A 19,467-nucleotide genomic window follows, 5' to 3' on the forward strand; every position below is an offset into this window, starting at 1 on the left:
AGCTCCTAATGGGTCTCGTACTAAGTCACTAATGTGCCAAGGAAAATTGGCTAAATCTTGGATAGCTGATACTCTCTTATCCCTGTCAATCCCACAATACTATTCTCAGAGATTAGCAAAATTACAGGCCTCAAGCCTATATCTATTAGTAAGACAACTATAAATGCTGCTAATCCTGATACTCTTTCCTCAAGTTAGTTCATCAACTTCCCAGAAGGCATGAAAACACCGCTGCCTACCCAGCTACATCTTTTTAGTATTATCACTAATGCTTATTATCTCTTAAAGAAAACAATAATCATTCAATGCATATGATACTGGAAATGGCATAACGCACGATCCTGTGCCCACCTCTCTCAATACTGGCTCTATAGCTCATTAGAGCATACTAAAGAGGGCTATGCTAATCACTATATAGCCTTAGACCCTCATTAATGCCCTCCAAGATGCCTACACTGCTATGGACCATATCCAGCTGATTTCCCTGAATGCCTTCTACGCCCTAAAGGCAACACTAAATATACTAAAACTCAATAAGCAGAGATCTGCAAGTCCTATACTACAAACCTCGAAGCCCATACTGAAGGAGGATGTAGCTCCTAGCTCTCTACAAGTATATAAGAAATACTCATATAGATTTTCAATTTGTACCTGGGCAGCGGCGCTAGGCTCAAATGGTCTCTATTTCTGGCTTGCGTGGTACATTGGCCTCCCGCCACGCACTTCCAGATCTATCACCACGCACTCTGTAGTCAAGCCATCGGACCCACCGCTCCCGCCCAAGTCACCACCCAGGCCCTAATTGTTTCATTCAGCGAGCACCGTTCCGTGATCATTAATCACTATTACTGAATGATATCAATCCTCTGAGTCTATACGATCCATTCACCGAATTCTTTACAGGAACCTTTAGCAAGGATTTGTATCCTAGCTCTTTGGATACACTGAAGTCCCCAACAAAGGCAGAAATGGAATGAGGTCTGCAAGATTATCAATCTCTCAAGCAAATACATTGAAAATGATGTTGATACACGATTGAACTCCACTTCCCGAATGTTAGACGATGCCTTGAAGGCAAGACACCATTTTCGAAATTCAACGAGTTAACTCTTTTCGAGTCGGAAAAGAAACTTCAAATTAGCCTCGCCGTCCCAATCTACTATGAGCTTCATTCGATGAGGAATCCGAGCGTAAGGAGAGGTTCCTAGATCTTGACAAAGATATATCATTGGCCGTGAAGGAAGGTACTATGGAAAAACAGAGAAATCCTGACTGCATTCCTTTCTTAAATGTGATGAATTGATGTAAGCGTCAAGCGCAGAATTTTTAAATTGATAGAAAAGCCATCATAAATCGTAAATTTACCAATCATAGGTGCCAGTGTTATGCAATAATTTAGGAGCTTCATTGTCACGCTTTCCCTCGATGACATCAATTAAGGGTATCACAGATTCAACCGGTGCCCTAGCACCAAATTCGGCCTTATTGTAAGGTCCAAGGTTTGAGACGGTATGACCTGGGTCGTAGAGCAGGACCTTGATTCCATCAGACTCATACTCCACATATTGACAAGCTGTAATCATGTTAAGAGCAGATTTGCTGGCTCGGTACTGGTGACCCTGGAGTCGATAGGTAGGAGAGTCTTTATTGAGACGAGAACTGATAGAGCCTGCTCCACTAGTAATGTTGACAATTCTAGGGGAGTCCTTAGACTCCTTTAATAGAGGTGCAAAAGCATTACCAACGATAAGAGGTCCAGTGGCATTAGTGTCGAATGCTATACGCATGTACTCGCGCAATGTGCCACCTTCCATTGGTGCCACAGCAGCGTTGTTGATAAGGATGTCCAATTTACCAAATTCTTTGCGGACCTTTACAGCGGCTTCTTCAATAGTATTGTCCTTAGTGACATCAAGCAAGAGTAACTCTACGCTGTCTGGCAAGTTGTGAGAGCGCAGTTGTTCTAACGCAGCATTTCCCTTTTCGACTGATCGAGCTCCTAGAAGAACGTAGTACGTTCCCTTTGCCAGGAGCTGGGCTGCAAGCTCGAATCCAATACCACCACTGGCTTCATAGTTGCATGATATTAGTCAAGTATGCATAATGACCCAATGGATAAATAAACATACCTCCTGTTATTAAAACAAGCCGCTTTGATGCTGTAGCCATTTCCGATATGTATAGGATTAAATATAACTTGAGATTAGATGATGAATTTGGTCGCAAGTAATCAGAAGTTACTTGATTGAACAATCTTATTGCCATGCAGAACAAGATGGAGGGGTAGACATTGCAATTGAAGCTAAGCCTATTTAGTATTTAGTGTTGGAGATATCGGAGTTAGTGATTCCTCTGGTAAGAATGTGTCGGATTGGTGGGTTAACTCCAGGCCAATCCTGAATAATTGTTACAAGGATGGTAAAAATAAAGAAGTGAGTAGCAAGATTGTATCTCTTCTCTTCTCTCTCTCCTTTCTGAGTACATCAGGTTCCAAAGCCGGGTTTATATAGATAATTTGCCGAGATGTGTAACAACTAGCAGACTTGGGGTTCTCACTGTTCCAAACAATACGGTCATGACGTCTCAAGTCGAGTTTCAGGTGCACCAGGTGAAGGTTTATATGTTTGAGGATGCCTTTTTGATTCTATACCTCGTTGCAAATCCGGATTATCTGACAGAATGGGAAAGCAATTTATTTGCAATACATATAGAACATTGGTCATTATCATCAATCACCATGCAGAATAAACATCGGTCTCTGTAGAATGAGTATTTTTAATGAATCGGCACAGGTCGAAGATAGGTGAACTCTGCTCGGTGGGTGGTAACATCGATAGCCTTGAAGTCAGCAATTGCTGGGGGTAGGGGCGCGAACTCGAAGCTCCAGACGATGATTGTGATAATCGACTTCAACATCAGTTGCGCCCATTTCATACCTTTGAGGAGATTTGTCATTAGGTGTGCCGAAATTTACAAAAATAGGAGTGGTCAAGGGAGAACATACCAAAGCAAGCGCGGGGTCCAGCGCCGTATGGGTGCGTATATCCAGCGACGGGGTTGAAGACGACGCGGCCTTCCTCGTTCTTTATAAGCCATCGCTCTGGAATGAACCTTTTAATGCTCCAATTGTCCCAAACACCGAATTTGTCTTTGGTCTCGCGGCTAGTCTTGCTACGGATGGATTCTTCAATTTTCAGGGGTGGAGTCTTATAGTTGGGTCCATTGGTGAGCATGAAGACATCCGTTCCCTCTGGAATATTGTGTCCAAGAACAACAGCATCCTTGGTGGTAACGCGAACAATGGAACTGACCGAGTTTCCGACACGGTGGACTTCTTGGATAAATGCCTCGAGGTAAGGAACATCTGTTTGTGCTATTTCTTGAGCTGAAGGAAGATCTCCATTCCGGTGGGCTCTCACATGAGCTTCTCTCAAAGCGGTACGAAGTTTGGTTTGAACATTCAGGTTGGCAGTTAAGTATCTCATAGCCCAGCACAGTGTTGTAGAGGTTGTCTCCTGGCCAGCCATGTAGAAACCGAAGAGTTCGTCTCTGATAACTTGGGTGTCGATCTTTATATCACGGCCATCTCTTCTTGCCATTTGTGCTTCGCTTTCAAGTTTGCCGATGTCTCTGAGCCTAAACGCTGCAAAAGCTCACGTAGGCCCTGTTGGTTGAGGGGATCATACTCTGTTCCTGGGTATTGTCCAATTGGCTCTGTGACATAACGGATATCTGGTTCGGCGATTGTGGTGTTCCATTTCCATGAGTACTCAATTGATGTACTATCGAGAGAGAGCAACGACTTCCACTTCGTGGGTAGGCCATCTGATCCAGGAGCAGGACCCATGTCGGGGACCTTGGAAAAGCACTATCTTAGTATTTTCCATTCTACTTCATAATTTGGATAGTTTAATCTTACCGTCCAGCGGTAGTGGAAGAAAAGGCATTCATATTGCTTCTCAAGAGGATACTCAGCGGCCTCCAACAGCGAAGCAACATGACGACCAGTCAGCTTCCACCAATACTCCTGGTCTTCGTTGCTGCCATGAAGATATTTAGACAAGGTCTTCCAGGCTTTCAACTGAAGCTTGCTATCACAACCCATTTTTGGCAAGTGCTTTAATCCTCTCTTAGTATATTTTAAGTATATCTGAATCTATATATTCTTGTTAAAACCTCTGCTCTATGTTTTACGCAAATCTAATTTTTTACTCCATGTTCCGGACAAAGTCACCTGCACACATTACGGCCAGCGACACAATTGCACTGCTTCATGTAGCAGCAAAATTAACAACCGAATCAATGTGCTCTATCGACTTGTTCGGTGGTCAACAAGCCCGCATGAGCATCTGAGCCCCGATTCCCGAAGTATCGGCTACCTAAGAGATAGATTACTGAATCTGGACTTGTAATAGCACTACTGTGTACTAAACAGACGCAATCAGCTCGGGGAAACCAGTCTTCGCCCTGTCTATCCATACCCCTATCAATACGAGCTCCTCTTTATAGATTCTTTTCTCGTGCATTTCGTACTATGAAACTATCATATTACTTACAAGATCTAGCTGTATATAGATTCGACCTTTTACGGCAAACAGAATGGGTCAATTATTCTTCCAAGTCCACTTGCTCGCTGTCGCAGCTATCGCTGTTGGTGTTGCTGCTCGCGGTGGTCAAGGCCATGGTCGTCACGGCACTCAACCTGCCGATTATGTTATCGTCGGTGCTGGTCCTGCAGGTCTTGTTCTGGGTGAGCAGCTTTTCGTAATGGAAAAAAGAGCGTTGTCCTCATTGAAGCTGGTCCGGACAGCATCAACAATGCTACCATTGATAGTCAGTGAAACCGCAATTCATGAGATTGAACGAAAATTGCTAACAGCTTTTAGCTCCTGCGATGCACCCTTTTATTAGATCCTTTTTTCGATGCTGTGCAGAATGAGCTGGGTCTCGATGAGGTTGACATGACTGATGGCCGTGGTATCGGCCTTGACCGAGGACTGTCTTCTATTACTGCTATCAATCGCACCCGTTCCTACGGTCGTAGCGCTTTTGGAACTCTCATCGAGGACCGCTCCAACGTCGAGATCCTTACTTAGACATGGGCCTCTAAGATCAACTTTGAAGGTACCACTGCCGTCAGTGTCACTTACCGTGTTGATGGTAAGGCCACTACCATCAAGGGTAAAGAGATCATTGTTAGCGGCGGTGCTATCAACACCCCCAGGCTTCTTTTACTTTCTGGTGTCGGTCCCAAAGAAACCTTGAAACCTCCCGGAATCGAAGTCGTTGCTGGCATCCCTGATGTTGGTTCCAAACTTCGTGACCACGCTTTGTCAATCATTGAACTCGAAGTTGTCCCTGAAATTATACTGCATACCAATGGTTAGAGAATGCCACTGTTGCTGCCAAGGCTCAAGCAGAGTATGCAGTCAATCGAACTGGAATCCTTGGTTCCAATAACGGTTTTGTCTACGCCGCTTTCCGTCTACCTGACTCCACCTGGGATGGAATTGACAGTAGCCACCACACCTCTTTGCCCGAGGACTGTCCTCACATTCTCCTGGAGTTCTCAGCCTTGCCTTTCCTTGCAACCCCTGACAGCGCTCTCACCGCCTGGGCCAGTCTCTTCCAGCCAGAAGGTTCTGGTTCTGTCACTATCAACACGGCCGACTACACCGTAGATCCATTAATCTACACCAACTACTACTCCACCGAAGCCGAAAGGGCTGCTATCATCGTCGGTTTCAAGATCCTGATGAACGTTATCCAGAATGAGGAAATCAAGAAGCTCACCATCAACCAGATTTACCCTACGACTCCACTGACAACTGATGATGAAATCTGGGCTGTTATTCAAGCTCAGACTGACACTTTCCACCACCCCATGGGAACAGTAGCTATTTGTAAGGCACTTAACAGCAATTGACGATTGAATGGTTTGAAAGGCATCCGTGTTGTTGACTCGAGCACTTTCCCTTTGCCTGTCACTTGTCACCCTCAGGCCACAGTTTATGCTTTAGCCAACCGAGCTGCTAAGGATATCATTGCAGCTGATGCTGATGATGAGAATTAAGAATTGCTTGGTTAATTAGAACACATGCTTCAATGTACCCTTTTTTATTTCTGGTTTTCCGTACAATAAATATGCTTACATCTGTTTTCTTGCAATTTTAATTCTCGATTCGACTTTACAGCCTGTAGTTAATTTATATCCGCTAGCATTACATGACAAAGGGAATATCTACTTTAAACGATTTCATCTTTTGATGGCTTTTCGTGCGTCCTAGGTTGATTTTATGTAATAAAGCCATCTGCTAAAAGTGTGTGATGTATATGAGATTGACTTCAGACTGCCAGGAACAACCATTATGCCGTATTTTTTAAAGACTACGTGATTTAATAACTACAATATTACACTTCAGTATATTTCTCTTTCATAAATAATTTTGTTCATGTTCCACTATAGTCCTGGCTCGGAGATCTCTGCATCTGACAGCCCACTCATAATTCATCCAACAGGAAAGTTGTAACAGTACTTGTGTGTACGGGAATCCCCAGGTGTTGAGTATCAACACCGGAATATTAGCTATTCCGGTTCCCTGGGGATATCCCCTTTACCTGCATGTAATTATCCTTCTCCTCCCTTTTTGGGGATCAGTCATAATATTCGAATAACATCAATATTATCAGGTTCATGGGCTCTTTGGAATAGCCTTACTGCGTAATCCTGTGCTTCGTGTTATCAGGACGTAGCTAAACCAACAGTACTGAAACAGTACAACATGATATCTGTGACAAGCCACATCAACTAGGTGGATAATGTGAGGTTTCCTGTCAACTACTCACACACTCATAAGAAAAAGGCTTCTTGTTACTAGGATTCTTTCTTCTCAAGCTTCAGTCTCTGTACGTTAGCAACAGTACCTTTGTTAATGAAGATTGAAGGCACCGAATGACCGTCTGCCATATTGATAATTCCTCCTGTCCAGCTCTTTGATTAACCTCCTATTACAAAAGTAGGTAATAATTTTATTTCTCACTTTTCTGACATGTACTTTCAGCTACCTTCATGTTTTCATACTAATACATTTCATAACAAATGAATACGTCCAATAGTCAAAGATTACCTGGGTGTCCGCCAAAACATGATATATATATAGAAAAAAAAAAGAACCTCGCATACCTATGAAAACGCACCTACGCAGGCTGTGACGGCTGCAAGAATCGCTGTCGTGTAATCTCGGTCCTTTGTAGTGCCGCTCCGTGGTCTCGTTGAGCCCTAAGCCCTAGCTGGCCGTACAACGGGATATCCCTTTGTTGTTATGACTTCCTATTTAGGCACCGACGAGGCCATACGCGCTTACAAAGGGCTGTAGCGAGCTCACACACAGATTCTTCCTTTCTCCTTCTTTTTCTGTATGCTTAGTTTCTTGAAGATGAGCTACCCTAGAGTTTAGGTCTGAGCAAATGTCACACAGGCAAAAAGTACTGCGGGAAAGAAATCCAGTCATAAAAGTCTCCTTCGAGAGCCCAATTACTCACTTTCGGCAGCTCAACCGACGTGGTTGAAGCATGCCACCAAAACGAGCAGGAAAGGGAGCGCTGTGGCCGTACAGATCCGGGATACATGGAATACTTACAGGCCAATCCCCAACGTATCAAGTCATGGAATGCGGGTATGAGATTGGGTCGTATTGGCCATCGCACCAGCGCATTCCCATTCCAGAAAGCTTTGGAGCTTGACCCTCCGGTTGCTGAGGGTGCAATTGCCGTTGTGGATGTTCGTGGTGGTCGTGGCCAGGCTTTGGAGGGTATTCGTCAGGATTATCCTGATATGAAGGGCCGCATGATCTTGCTTGATTTGCCGGATGTCGTTACCGACGCTACGAATAATGGATCGCCTCAATATATTGAGACGGCTCCAGCGTCCTTCTTTAATCCTTTGCCTCGGGGTAGGTCTTACTCTCCTCCAACAAATATGCTGTCATTACTAACCTGGAGTATGTATATATGCGCACGATTATACCATTTCCGCCGTGTGTTTCACATCTGGGGCCAAAAAAAAGGACAAGAATTGCTTGAAAACACCAAGAAGTACATGGACGACTACTCACGCATTGCCATTGCCGACATGGTCCTCGCTGACGTCGGATGCCTACGCGATCTTGCCATGCAGGACATCAACATGATGAGTCTGGGTGGTATGGAGCGATCCGAGTCCGAGTGGAAGGAGTTGATTGCATCGGCTGGACTGGTGCTTAACAAGATCTGGTACAACCAGGATGGACCCAAGCATGCGGTTGTTGAAGCCGTGTTGCCTGCGTTCAAGGGGCACAAGCTTGAATAGATTCTTACCCAATTTTTTCTTGTGCTATCATGTGACTATGTGACTGGGTCTTTCCTGATTCTTTATGATTCTCGATATTTCCAATACTTTGCACGACCAAAAGTTTGCATAATCTCGATAGTGTACGCATAGTCGAATGATGTCGGTGGAGTTGGATAGAGCGCTTGTACAAGCGAAGTGACAGACCCACAGTAGAAAAATACACGAGCTAGTCCTTTTCGGGATTATGGTCTCCTATTGGTGAAATTATTAAAGTTGCGGCGCTTGCATTATTTTGAGTGGAGATCCACCATCATCGTAGTGGGTCCTCGTTCGATCAGATTTAGCGCTTGATCGGACTACGTACTCGCAAATCGCTAGTGATGGCGTTGTCTGTCTTGGTTAGCCCTTCTCAAAAAAGCAACTTGACATTCCGACTATCCACACAGATGCAAAATAATATTGCTGGAGTACATTATTATTGATCGAGTCTTCATGTTCACGATCAAGTTGCTGCGAACTTGTGATAGGAATTCAATGTATCACGCTGTCACTGCCCACAAAATGCCTCAAATGTAGCGTTGGGTTCCGTCTTGCTTAGCCTAGCCTTAGTACACCCAGACTAGTCTAGCCTCACCAGGGTCCATGCTGTGCCCCACCTGGCCAGGGACATTCTACGGAGTACTTTACTATGTAGACGGAAATGCGACAACTTGTCATCTGCTGGCCTTTCCCTTTTCCGCTTTAAAAACATTTATTATCCCAATCATTGTTATAAGAGTCTACATTTGCCGCTGTATTACTCTAGCCCAAAAGTCGGACAGCTATTCCCTCGATACCTGCTTAGAAATCCGAAAGCTCTCTTTAATGCTGTCGACCTCCACTAGTAGCTGGCCATGGCCCCACAGGAAACTCTTTTAAAGCTCGGTTCTTCCCAACTTCCTCTCGTAGGATCGTTACTTTCTTTCTGCATCACTCTCTATTCTTCCAAATCTCGAATGCCTTCTTAATCATCCATAACAACATGTCTTCTCCCACGCGCACCGTTCTCACCACTGGCTGCTCTGATGGCGGCATGGGTGCTGCCCTAGCTCTTGCCTTCCATAAAGCTGGCTTCAATGTCATTGCCACTGCTCGTAACCCCAACAAAATGTCCAAGTTGAGGTCTGCGGGTGTTGAGACCATGGCTCTCGATGTTTTGTCCGATGCTTCCATTGCTGAAGCTGCCTCCAGGGTTTCGACCTTAGACATTCTCGTCAACAACGCCGGTACTTCGTACAGCATGCCTATCGCTGATATGGACATTGAAGATGCTAAGCGCGGTTTTGAGACCAATGTCTGGGCTCAAATCAAAGTCATCCAGGCATTCTTGCCTCTGCTCCTCAAATCAAAAGGAATGATCGTCAACCACACCTCGGTAGTGTCCACCATGGGCGTCCCTTTCCAATCCGCTTACAGCGCTTCCAAGGCCGCTATGGCTACCTTCTCCGATTCCATGCGACTCGAGCTCGAGCCCTTCGGTATTACTGTCGTTGAGCTCAAGACCGGTGCCGTCGCGACCAACATTATCAAGAACCAGAAGGAAAACACCCCGATCTCGTTACCACCCAACTCCATCTATGCTCCTGCTAGAGAAGCCGTTGAGAGTGCCATGCGCAACGACAAGATGAGCGACGTCGGTACTCCACCCGACCGCTGGGCTGCTGAGGTTGTCGGTGACTTGACCAAGAAGAAGCCTCCTGCTATAATCTGGCGCGGTTACAATGCTAAGACTGCTCGTCTTGGAACGATTTTGCCTCACGGAATGATGGATTCGACTATTAAGAAGTTGACTGGATTGGATGTTGTTGAGCAGAAAGTGAAGAAATAAGCTGTATGCCTTGGCACTTTGGTCAGTTCTGAAGTACTTTTGTCTAGTATCTAGGATCAGGTCTTCACTTTAATACCATTTAATGAGCAAGTTAGATTCAATCTAAATCGTAGCATTTTTACAAGGTGCTACTGAATTCAAATTTCAAGTCATCGCAATCAGCCAATGCATTGGAATACTCTGATCGCAGAACGTCTCAACTTGAGCTCCAACCTTTTTTTTCCCCTTTAGTTCCCAAAATAGAAAATAAAAATTCAACAACGCCAAGTAAATCAACCTGCGCCATGCATAAACCTGTTTGTAAATTACGTATTCTAATCTTCCTGAACCAGCTACCTAATCACACACTGCCTAACAAGATGGTAGCAAAGGAATCGGACTCCGCGCATCGGTCATGTCTCAGGAGCTTCTCTTGTGTCTAACCTAGATGCGCGTGGCATGAGCCCCAACTGCGACATCTTGGTCCGACCGCTACCCTAGTAAGTAGCATTTACACGAAGAACTCAACCACTCGGAATTGGCGTAAGGAGATAGCGTGATTAAGGAAGCCAGGGAGAACCTCAGTGTTATCGGTTATGAGTTTAACAAAGGGTTATTGTGGAACTCAATCCAGCGTGGAGCTTTCTCCAGGGAAGCTTGTGCATAACTATAAATACAGAGATAATAAAAGGTCTTCACCAGGAGAAATTTATCATCTCCTTTCTTGAGTTATACAATCAGCTTTTAAAACTACTATTCCCTCAAGTCTCACATCACTCAAAATGGCTATGATCCCACCTTCCCCTCCCAAGTCTGCACTCGGCAGACACCGTCTTCTCTCTCCCAATGCCTCTGTGCGCGTCAGCCCTCTATGTTTGGGGGGCATGAGTAAGCCATTCGTAATTCGCTTAATCTTGAAACTTTTGCTCAAACTAATGTTGTACATCACAGGGCTTTGGCACAAACTGGGGCATGGGTCTCGGCGAATGCACCAAAGAAATGGCCTACGAACTTTTAGATACTTTCTACTATCTCGACGGAAATTTTGTTGACACTGCCAATACCTACCAGGGTAGCCAGAGCGAGGAATGGATTGGTGATTGGATGAAGGATCGCGGTCGTCATAATGAAATGATTATTGCGACAAAGTACGCCATGACTCCTATGGCGGGAAAGTCTGTGAATCAGAGCAATTACGGAGGCACTGGAAATAAGTGTATGCACATTTCGATTGAAGCCAGTCTCAAAGCAATGAATACGGATTATATCGATATTGTAAGTTTCATCCGCTCCCATATTTTAGAAATCAAATTTTAGAGGCTGACTGAGAGAAAGTACTACGTCCATGCATGGGACTACGCAAGTTCTATCCTAGAATTGATGCAATCTCTCAATGCGCTTGTCATTCATGGCAAAGTCCTTTACCTTGGTATCTCCGACGCACCAGCCTGGTTCGTCACCAAAGCCAACGCCTACGCTCGTCACCACGGCCTGCGTACCTTTAGCGTATACCAGGGCCGCTACTCCGCTCAACAGCGTGACATGGAACGGGAAATTATTCCCATGGCTCGCGAAGAAGGAATGGCCATTCTGGCCTTTGGTGTTTTAGTTAATGGGTACTTCAAGACACTAGGTAGCGAGGGTGCTGGTGCCCGTCGGATACCACCTACCATATTGATTGGACGCGAGCAACAAGTTTCTCAGGTCCTTGATAACGTTGCGAAGAGGCACAATGTGCCCCTTACCAGCGTTACGCTGGCGTACGCTATGCAAAAGACACCTTACTTCTACCCGATCATTGGAGGACGCAAAGTTGAGCATCTGAAGGCTAATATCGAGGCGTTAAAACTCCGTCTTACGCCCGAAGACGTTGCTGAGATTGAGACAGGCTATAATTTTGATATTGGCTTTACACACAATTTCATCAATACGGCACACCATATGATCGAGGGACCGCAGCATGTTACTATCTTGCATGATTTGGGGTACTTTGATTATGTTGCCCCCCCCTGCTGCGATTAAACCGCATGACGGTAAGCTTACTGCGCCCTGGCAGGCTCCTCGGTAGGAGAAGTATTGTAAGAACCAAGATCTGTTTACGAGTTATGAGGTGGATCTCGTCTAGATGAGAATTTGAGTGAACGAGTTTTCACTTGTCTACATGCTCTCGACTTCATCAATACCAAATTGATGATGAAGTCCAAAATGACATGTTGTGGATAGTATCATAATATGGAAATTCCAATATTTCCTGTGCTTTGACCCACTAATACTGTGATGCTATTATCGAAATTGAGTAGGAAATATCCGGATGTTTGGGTGCAGGGAATTGCCCTGGGATTTCGGGCTTTTAGGGCTGCCAAGTTATGATACCTACCTCATGCCCCGAAGCCCTACCTGTATCCTTCCCGGCTCCGAGTCTATAAAGTTGCAATTATTCTACGTTGTTATTCAACTCTCAGAGTTCATTTTCAATTCTCAAAACTCATAAACATCATGGTCGACTCTCTCATTATTCCGCCCCGCCCTGCTGGCGACCCTCACAAGCAGTTTTTATGCCTTACCATTTGCGGCTATAAGAAGGAAGGTATGAGTGAGGAGGACTATAGACATCATATGACACAGGTCTCGGCACCGATGACCAAACATCTCATGGTAAAATATGGCGTCAAGCGATGGACGATGGTAATTCAATGTCCTACTGTTATCTTTTCCATGAGTACTGAACCAAAATCCAAGATCCACAATCAGGAAGAAACTCGGGCCCTCATGAAGCGGCTATTCGACCACCAAATGGCCAATTTGGCCGACTTTGACTGTTTCAGTCAGGTTATCTTCAAAGATGTAGATGATTACAAGCGTATGAAGGATGACCCGTGGTACAAGCAACATCTGGTTGGGGACCATGAGAATTTTGCCGACACAAGGCGAAGCGCGATGACTATTGGCTGGATTACTGAGTTCATTCGGGATGGTGAGGCTGTTGATGGAATGAAAGACTACCAGGCGCCAACCCCCCTCGGCACATTGATTCGCACTACGCAGAACGTGCTCCCGGTAATTGTGGTTTTGTACGGAATTTATCGATTCACGACCAAGTAATGGCAATAACTTGTAGCTAGAATGTGCCGTAAAATTAAGATTATGGGAAAATTGAAGCTCGCTGTATTATAATTAGTCATCCACAGGATTGTAAGATTCATCTTCACACACTGGGGAGAACTTGTTAAAGTTCTTTATTGGTCATTTTTACGCTTAAGGGATTGGCTATTCTTTCAAGAATATAATAAAAATAAAAGTTCCAAGGAAATTTACCCAAAACATGACAGCTTAAGAAACGTCTGTGAGTGCATCGGGTGAATTTGTCTTTCCGTGCGCCATCCCTCTGATGTCGGGATTCGGGACATTTGTTTTCACTCGCTATATTTGCTTGCTACATAGAATTAAACATTGCACTTTAAAACCAACTCGAACCCAATAGCTTAATGGGACATTGTAGAAAATTATGAAGCTACGAAACGGGGAATTATATTTATATTCCACTATTAGCAGGAGGCACCCCTAGTCATGTCTACAATAAGCATACAAGCTACTGCGGTAGTAACTGGATCCTTTCTCTCGGGTAGGTCATATTTAAAGCAGCAATAATGCGAGAATTAGGAAATCTGACATGTCTGTAGGTGCGATGATGTCTCTATCCCTTTTCGCTGTTCCTGTCCTTCTCGATACTACGACTGAGGCTCCCCAGCTGTTTTTTCAGTGGGTCCGTATGTACCACTACGGACACATGGCCCTACCTACCATGGCAGTTGGAACGTTTTTGTTATACTCCTACGCAGCTGTTAAAAAGAGGAGTTCCAAACAACCATGGCGCCGTTTCTTGATCGCAGGCATTACTACCTTGACCATGGTGCCTTTTACCTGGTTCGTTATGGTGCCGACAAACAATGAGCTCTTCCGCCTGCAGAGGATTTCCCTTGCAGATCCAACGGTCATGCCTATCTCTGAGGCTACGGAGCTAGTTACCAAGTGGAGTTGGATGCACTTGACTAGGTCATTTATACCCCTCGCTGGGGCTGTTATGGGAGCCATGTGGACGTTTGCTGAATAGCGAGGATAGATCGACATGTGCGAAACTGGTAAACTTCCATGACATTGGCCCTGACGGTACCAAATTGTATATAAAGTTGACAGCAATTATATATATTTACATATATAGAATAGGCCGAACTCACAGTTAGCTTGTTGGATGTCAATGTAAGTTTAGTTTGGGGCTTTAGGGTTAATTAGTGATTTTAGCGTCGATTTCAATCCCGAGCTCCGATCCCCGATCTGCGATTTTCAATTGTCGACTTTCCAAATCCAATGAATTGGCTCTTGAATGCTACGAAATACCCTTGTGCAGATTACTTGGGTTTTCGAGAAGTATAATATTACAGTAGTGATTACTCTGTACTGCAGAATAGGTATCAAGACATGGTTCAGGGCCGAGTTAGGGACAAGCCGGGATGGAGATGGCCCTGAGTCTATTCTATATGTTCGATAGCTCTTGAATGAAAGCATTACTAAAAAATGAAAGACGATTGACGATCGATGTTTAGCACATGGTCTATCAGTATCCCTCTTTTTTGAACCCATCATGATGTGGCTAAACTCTATTATACTGCTGGCGATGTTCACATCACCTCTCCGCAACCTACTTCTCGATTTATTGTCTTGGCGAAGGGAGCAAAATGTTGATAAAACTGGATCTGAGGATTATCTATCAGAGGTTAGTGGTGGAGTCTGGGAGCATTCCTTGGTGTTTGTCCACATCGAGCAGGGATTAAAAAAGAATCCAGACGGATCAGCAGTTATATCCACGTTTCAGTCAGTGGATGCACTCCCGTATTTGCTGTCTGGAGAAAGTCGTGTACTAGACCTAGATACTACCACTATCACTCAAAAAGTATCTTTTACGAAGATCAGTGCAGTCTCTCCCTTCCAACATGGCACGTTCTCTCCTCTCCAATATGGAGCATTCACACAGCCCACAAGATTTGAGAAGAAGATAGATAAGCCGAAGCCTGTCATCCAGGAAAAGCAGAAACCGCATATTTCATCACAATACTTGACAATCTTATACAGTCAACTGCATCGCACTTCCTTGAAACTTGCGGCCGGGATGATAGCCAATGGAGTCAAACCAGATTCCAAACTACTTATGATCATTCCCAATGGCGGAGAGTATACACTCCTTCTTCGGGCTTGCATTCTGCTTCGTGTTACATATGTTAGTCTCGACCCAGAAGTGCTTGATATTTCCGGTTTCACTACCCTCAAGGCTACGATTCAAGCCCTCAAGCCACAGGTTGTTGTTACACCTGACGCAATTACTGGAAAGTCCATCGACGTTGCAATTTCGGAACTGCGACTACCAAAACCAATTAAAATCTGTCTCTCCTCCTCGAGATTCGGTCACTGGAGGCCTCTCGCAGAATTGGTTCATGAAACGTTGAAATGCCCCATTGATGAAGAAGCACTTGTCGCGGCCGCCCGCAATGACAACCCCAACCGTATCCATTCCATCATATTTACGTCTGGCACATCCGGCATGCCGAAAGGATGCCCAGTACGCATTTCGAACATGTCGCATATGCTTCACTCACAGTCATGGCTCGTCGACGAAGTCAATGGTACGCTCGCTTTACAACAGGCTCATAACTCACGTGGAATCGCACCAGCACAAACAATGCAGACTTGGAAAGCGGGAGGTGCGGTGGTTATGACAGGACAGGAATTCAATGTCAGGAAAGCTCTCGACGCCATAATTAATCTACATATTACTTTTATAGTGTTGACCCCACCAATGATTCATGAAATAATAGCCAAACTTACCGCAAATCCCGTTGATATCAGCTCTGTAAAGCGGGTTCAGGTCGGCGGGGATGCTATTACCAAGGGACTATTGCTCAAGACTGCCTCTCTTTCCCCTAAGGCTCAAGTATGCGTCAACCATGGAATGACTGAGGGTGGTGGTTCATTCATGTAGCCATTTTTCAAAACTCCAATTTCAAGCATACCATTCTTCGGTGAAATCTGCCCCATTGGCGTCGTCGCACCAGGAGCGACTATTCGTGTTTGTGATACCGAAAAGAACTGCATTGTCAAGAAATGTCAATTCGGTGAGCTTCATATTACAAGCGGAAGTCTTATCAAGCACTACTTTGGCGGCAGATCTGAGGCATCATTTTATTGTGATCACGGTGTGCGCTGGTTCAATACCGGAGATGTCGCCATGGTTAATGAGGATGGACTGGTGTCAATTCTTGGCCGGCAGAAGGACATGATCAAGCGCGCTGGTGTTGCAATTATGCCCGCGGCACTGGAAAGCTCTATCGCGGCATTCATCGGGTCACAGGTAGGTACTGTGCGGTCCCTAATAGTTCTCATAATTAGTTTGGAATCTTACTCACAATATAGACAATCGTCGTTCCCATCAGACACCCTATCGTCGGATACGAGCCTTTTGCAGCTCTGAATTCGAACAACGGCAAAACTCAAGACCAAATTAAGGAGCATGTTCGCATTGCCTTTGGTAAAGACTATGCCCTTGGGGGGATTGTATCGTTGAAAGAGCTCGGACTTCTCTAGTTTCCAGTCAATCAAACACATAAGATCGTGAAATCAAAATTGCAGGAAGACGTGGAAAGGCACCTCGGCAGGTTATCAGCAATCAAGACCTGAGTATGAGTCAGCATTTAACAGATGGTTTTCTTCGGTATGAAGTGGTGTCTGTTCCATCATCATCTTTTTCATTCCATCATCCTTTATCCTTATTTTTACTTCTCGTAGTGTCTCTAGCATGTATGCGTTCCTTCTTTCGCGAGTTGGGCAGATAGATGTATGAGCGTACCTGCGCAAATTACGGATAGCTAGTTGTTAGATATTATTGGTGAAGTGCACAGTGCAGTGAGGCCCAACTGGTCTACCAATTAGGAAGAAACACGTATAAAGCGAGGCGTTTTGATTCTTCATTATGGAGGACAATTCTCTGTGAGAAACAGCACAACATGGTCAGAGAAATCTAAGTCTTCATTTTTGAGAAATTACAGTAAAATCTGGTTCCTATCAATTTCACGAGATTAAGGGCAAAATAAGCCTGATAATTTCAACACTAGTTTTCCGAATGGGTTTATACAGTAACTTTCATTAACACCACATTTAAATGACAGAAAGGCAGAGAAGTTTCTTGCACCACTTTAATTGCATGTTAATTTTTCTTAATTCATATCCTATATGGTAAGGAAAAATAGTATATACTTCTACCGCTTCTCATATTTACGTTGATTGGACCATGAACAATTCATTCTCCTACTTATTTGGCTCCTGAGACAGACCTATTTAGTAATTCTTTCTCTCTGTTAATAACGTCTTTGAGACTATTGAATGGAATATCATATTTTTCGTTTAAGGCCTTCCCATCAATGCTGAGATCTTTCTCGTTGGCAAGTTGTTGGAAAATCAAGGTGCCCACCGTGAAGAATAAACTAGCAGCCTCCTCCTTACTTAGAACCCGCGTCTTAATGTCAACTCCAGAAGCTTTGCTCAGCAATTGCCTCGTATCTTCCAGTATCAGATTCTCGTTTCCAAGCTCAATCTCATGGCTTTTGGACTTCTCAGGTTCTATTAGCGCAGCTGCTACAATCTGCCCCACGTTTTGGACGCCGAAATGTGGCATTCTGGTATTTGGCTAGTCCAATCAGCTGTAGTACAACCGAACCCCGGATTCCGATATTGATCTTGATCATTTATGCATAGAGTACTCGATTAGCTAGTCCGAGGTAAGTTAGAGGAATGGACTATCTAACGGACATTCGATGCAGATCGTCGGATAGTATCATCTCGCCCAACGGAAAAGCCCGATTAGCTAGCCCCGAACCAGGGGGCTAGCTTCACTCTGTTCCGTATTAACCCTAGTACGAGCACAATCATTTTGTCGAGGGGCTGCTATGCATGGAAAGGTTGGAATATCGCGGGTTAAATGGAGAAAGAATTTACGCAGATAACTTCATCCTAGTCACACATATAAATCTCGAGGGATACCTAACTGCCCTGCATCGAATCACGGATAATCTGATATTGAGGGTTGAAGTGGGCAATAACTATTAAGCCCAGTCTTGGACTATGCAAGTATTTCAGTTATGACCGGTGAGTATAAGTCAACTTTGGGAACGAGTAGCTAAGAAATTTTGTGCGCCACGTTCGTCAGGTGCTTGATGAGCTTTATTCGATCCACAGATCGAGTACCCCCCACTTATGGTTGATAGGTACAAGACTTTGGAATATATTCCGCAACTTGACAGGCAGGTCTGGGAAGACGGTCAATTTCCGAGCCGATTACTGCTCTAAGATTTGTATCACAATCGTATTCGAGATTCTTGTGATTATAGCCGTACCGGTATTCCACTACATTCCGGACAGTATTTTGACTTGATGAACCAATTCCGTCTGTCTGACTGACTATAGCCTACCGTGGGACATTTTAGCAAATTTCTTGAAGATAGATCATTGCACAACACAATATGTGATTTTCTTTTTTGCGTGAAATCTCGTCCTTTCCATTCCAAACACGGTTCTCAGTTTGAACATATGCTCAACGGAAACCCAGGTAGAACCTTGTAAATCAAAGTGTCCATAAATACAATAGACGATTAAAGCAAACATATTTTGAAGTTGTAGCTGCGTTATAGTATCTCATCTTTGCAAGATTACGGTGAGTGCTTCACACTTATATACAGCACATTGCCTAGCTTTCACTCATTGTTCCCTGCAATTGTTTATCTACATAGCCAAATGTGAAGTAATCCATCTCAGATTACAAGAAAGAACTTCACTCAATGTACACCGCTTCCAGAAATACTGTTACTAGCTATACGGACCAGGAATCTCGTGGTAACATCATATAAATTCGTGTCTCTGTTCATGGTCTCGAGCGGCTGATGGATGGAAGATATCAGAAGTGGTGGTCGCAGGGCCCGTGGCTCGAATTGCCGGGAATTATGGACAACATGGTTATTTACTTGGAACAATCAACTGCGATAAATGGGAATTTGTAATGAGTTTGAAGCCAGGCGAGGTTAGCACTATTTAGTAGGGAGAGTGAGAAGCACTTTGGATTCTCCTGGAGGAAGAGGTGGGCTGCGCAACTACCAGGCATGCAGGAGGCCTAGTTAAAATACGCGATGGGTCTTTGAATCAACTAGATGTTTTCAATGAGCTGATAAAGTATTTAGAGACATATTGTACGGCA

General features: G+C 44.5%; 10 protein-coding genes across 10 annotated transcripts; 7 read left to right on the top strand and 3 right to left on the bottom strand.

Moving 5' to 3' along the window:
* Positions 1 to 1,361: 1,361 nt before the first annotated feature.
* On the bottom strand, positions 1,362 to 2,247 carry TSTA_058030 (short chain dehydrogenase/reductase, putative; the record flags this gene model as incomplete). Its single annotated transcript, XM_002487380.1, has 2 exons — positions 2,130 to 2,247; positions 1,362 to 2,068 (listed from the first exon to the last, which is right to left on the bottom strand). Exons 1-2 carry the CDS (start codon positions 2,167 to 2,169, stop codon positions 1,362 to 1,364), a joined length of 747 nt encoding a protein of 248 aa, XP_002487425.1. The 5' UTR covers positions 2,170 to 2,247.
* Positions 2,248 to 2,775: 528 nt separating this feature from the next.
* On the bottom strand, positions 2,776 to 4,105 carry TSTA_058040 (cytochrome P450, putative; the record flags this gene model as incomplete). Its single annotated transcript, XM_002487381.1, has 4 exons — positions 2,776 to 2,936; positions 3,005 to 3,636; positions 3,687 to 3,868; positions 3,920 to 4,105. 4 exons carry the CDS (start codon positions 4,103 to 4,105, stop codon positions 2,776 to 2,778), a joined length of 1,161 nt encoding a protein of 386 aa, XP_002487426.1.
* Positions 4,106 to 4,599: 494 nt separating this feature from the next.
* On the top strand, positions 4,600 to 6,073 carry TSTA_058050 (GMC type oxidoreductase, putative; the record flags this gene model as incomplete). Its single annotated transcript, XM_002487382.1, has 5 exons — positions 4,600 to 4,833; positions 4,887 to 5,040; positions 5,125 to 5,382; positions 5,430 to 5,903; positions 5,946 to 6,073. The coding sequence occupies 5 exons, from the start codon at positions 4,600 to 4,602 to the stop codon at positions 6,071 to 6,073; spliced, it is 1,248 nt and encodes a 415-aa protein (XP_002487427.1).
* Positions 6,074 to 7,627: 1,554 nt separating this feature from the next.
* On the top strand, positions 7,628 to 8,347 carry TSTA_058060 (O-methyltransferase, putative; the record flags this gene model as incomplete). The annotated part of the gene is made up of 2 exons (XM_002487383.1): positions 7,628 to 7,952; positions 8,067 to 8,347. 2 exons carry the CDS (start codon positions 7,628 to 7,630, stop codon positions 8,345 to 8,347), a joined length of 606 nt encoding a protein of 201 aa, XP_002487428.1.
* Positions 8,348 to 9,350: 1,003 nt separating this feature from the next.
* TSTA_058070 (short-chain dehydrogenases/reductase, putative) lies at positions 9,351 to 10,279 on the top strand (the record flags this gene model as incomplete). The annotated part of the gene is made up of 2 exons (XM_002487384.1): positions 9,351 to 10,184; positions 10,244 to 10,279. 2 exons carry the CDS (start codon positions 9,351 to 9,353, stop codon positions 10,277 to 10,279), a joined length of 870 nt encoding a protein of 289 aa, XP_002487429.1.
* A 678-nt stretch (positions 10,280 to 10,957) lies between these two features.
* Positions 10,958 to 12,197, top strand: TSTA_058080 (norsolorinic acid reductase, putative; the record flags this gene model as incomplete). Its single annotated transcript, XM_002487385.1, has 3 exons — positions 10,958 to 11,074; positions 11,127 to 11,450; positions 11,511 to 12,197. The coding sequence occupies 3 exons, from the start codon at positions 10,958 to 10,960 to the stop codon at positions 12,195 to 12,197; spliced, it is 1,128 nt and encodes a 375-aa protein (XP_002487430.1).
* Positions 12,198 to 12,635: 438 nt separating this feature from the next.
* On the top strand, positions 12,636 to 13,277 carry TSTA_058090 (uncharacterized protein; the record flags this gene model as incomplete). The annotated part of the gene is made up of 2 exons (XM_002487386.1): positions 12,636 to 12,860; positions 12,915 to 13,277. The coding sequence occupies exons 1-2, from the start codon at positions 12,672 to 12,674 to the stop codon at positions 13,275 to 13,277; spliced, it is 552 nt and encodes a 183-aa protein (XP_002487431.1). The 5' UTR covers positions 12,636 to 12,671.
* A 424-nt stretch (positions 13,278 to 13,701) lies between these two features.
* Positions 13,702 to 14,704, top strand: TSTA_058100 (uncharacterized protein). The gene is made up of 2 exons (XM_002487387.1): positions 13,702 to 13,797; positions 13,856 to 14,704. Exons 1-2 carry the CDS (start codon positions 13,743 to 13,745, stop codon positions 14,284 to 14,286), a joined length of 486 nt encoding a protein of 161 aa, XP_002487432.1. The 5' UTR covers positions 13,702 to 13,742; the 3' UTR covers positions 14,287 to 14,704.
* A 110-nt stretch (positions 14,705 to 14,814) lies between these two features.
* TSTA_058110 (AMP dependent CoA ligase, putative) lies at positions 14,815 to 16,808 on the top strand (the record flags this gene model as incomplete). Its single annotated transcript, XM_002487388.1, has 3 exons — positions 14,815 to 16,202; positions 16,233 to 16,575; positions 16,638 to 16,808. 3 exons carry the CDS (start codon positions 14,815 to 14,817, stop codon positions 16,806 to 16,808), a joined length of 1,902 nt encoding a protein of 633 aa, XP_002487433.1.
* A 724-nt stretch (positions 16,809 to 17,532) lies between these two features.
* TSTA_058120 (uncharacterized protein) lies at positions 17,533 to 17,895 on the bottom strand (the record flags this gene model as incomplete). Its single annotated transcript, XM_002487389.1, has 3 exons — positions 17,533 to 17,554; positions 17,587 to 17,596; positions 17,724 to 17,895. 3 exons carry the CDS (start codon positions 17,893 to 17,895, stop codon positions 17,533 to 17,535), a joined length of 204 nt encoding a protein of 67 aa, XP_002487434.1.
* Between the last annotated feature and the right edge of the window lie 1,572 nt (positions 17,896 to 19,467).

This window comes from Talaromyces stipitatus, genomic scaffold (assembly GCF_000003125.1).
Source record: "Talaromyces stipitatus ATCC 10500 scf_1105507295487 genomic scaffold, whole genome shotgun sequence".
NCBI lineage: Eukaryota > Fungi > Ascomycota > Eurotiomycetes > Eurotiales > Trichocomaceae > Talaromyces > Talaromyces stipitatus.

Coding starts and splice junctions, on each gene's coding strand:
- TSTA_058100 (XM_002487387.1), top strand. CDS start 13,743: ATGTCTACAATAAGCATACAAGCTACTGCGGTAGTAACTGGATCCTTT. Junction 13,798..13,855: donor AACTGGATCCTTTCTCTCGG/GTAGGTCATATT, acceptor ACATGTCTGTAG/GTGCGATGATGTCTCTATCC.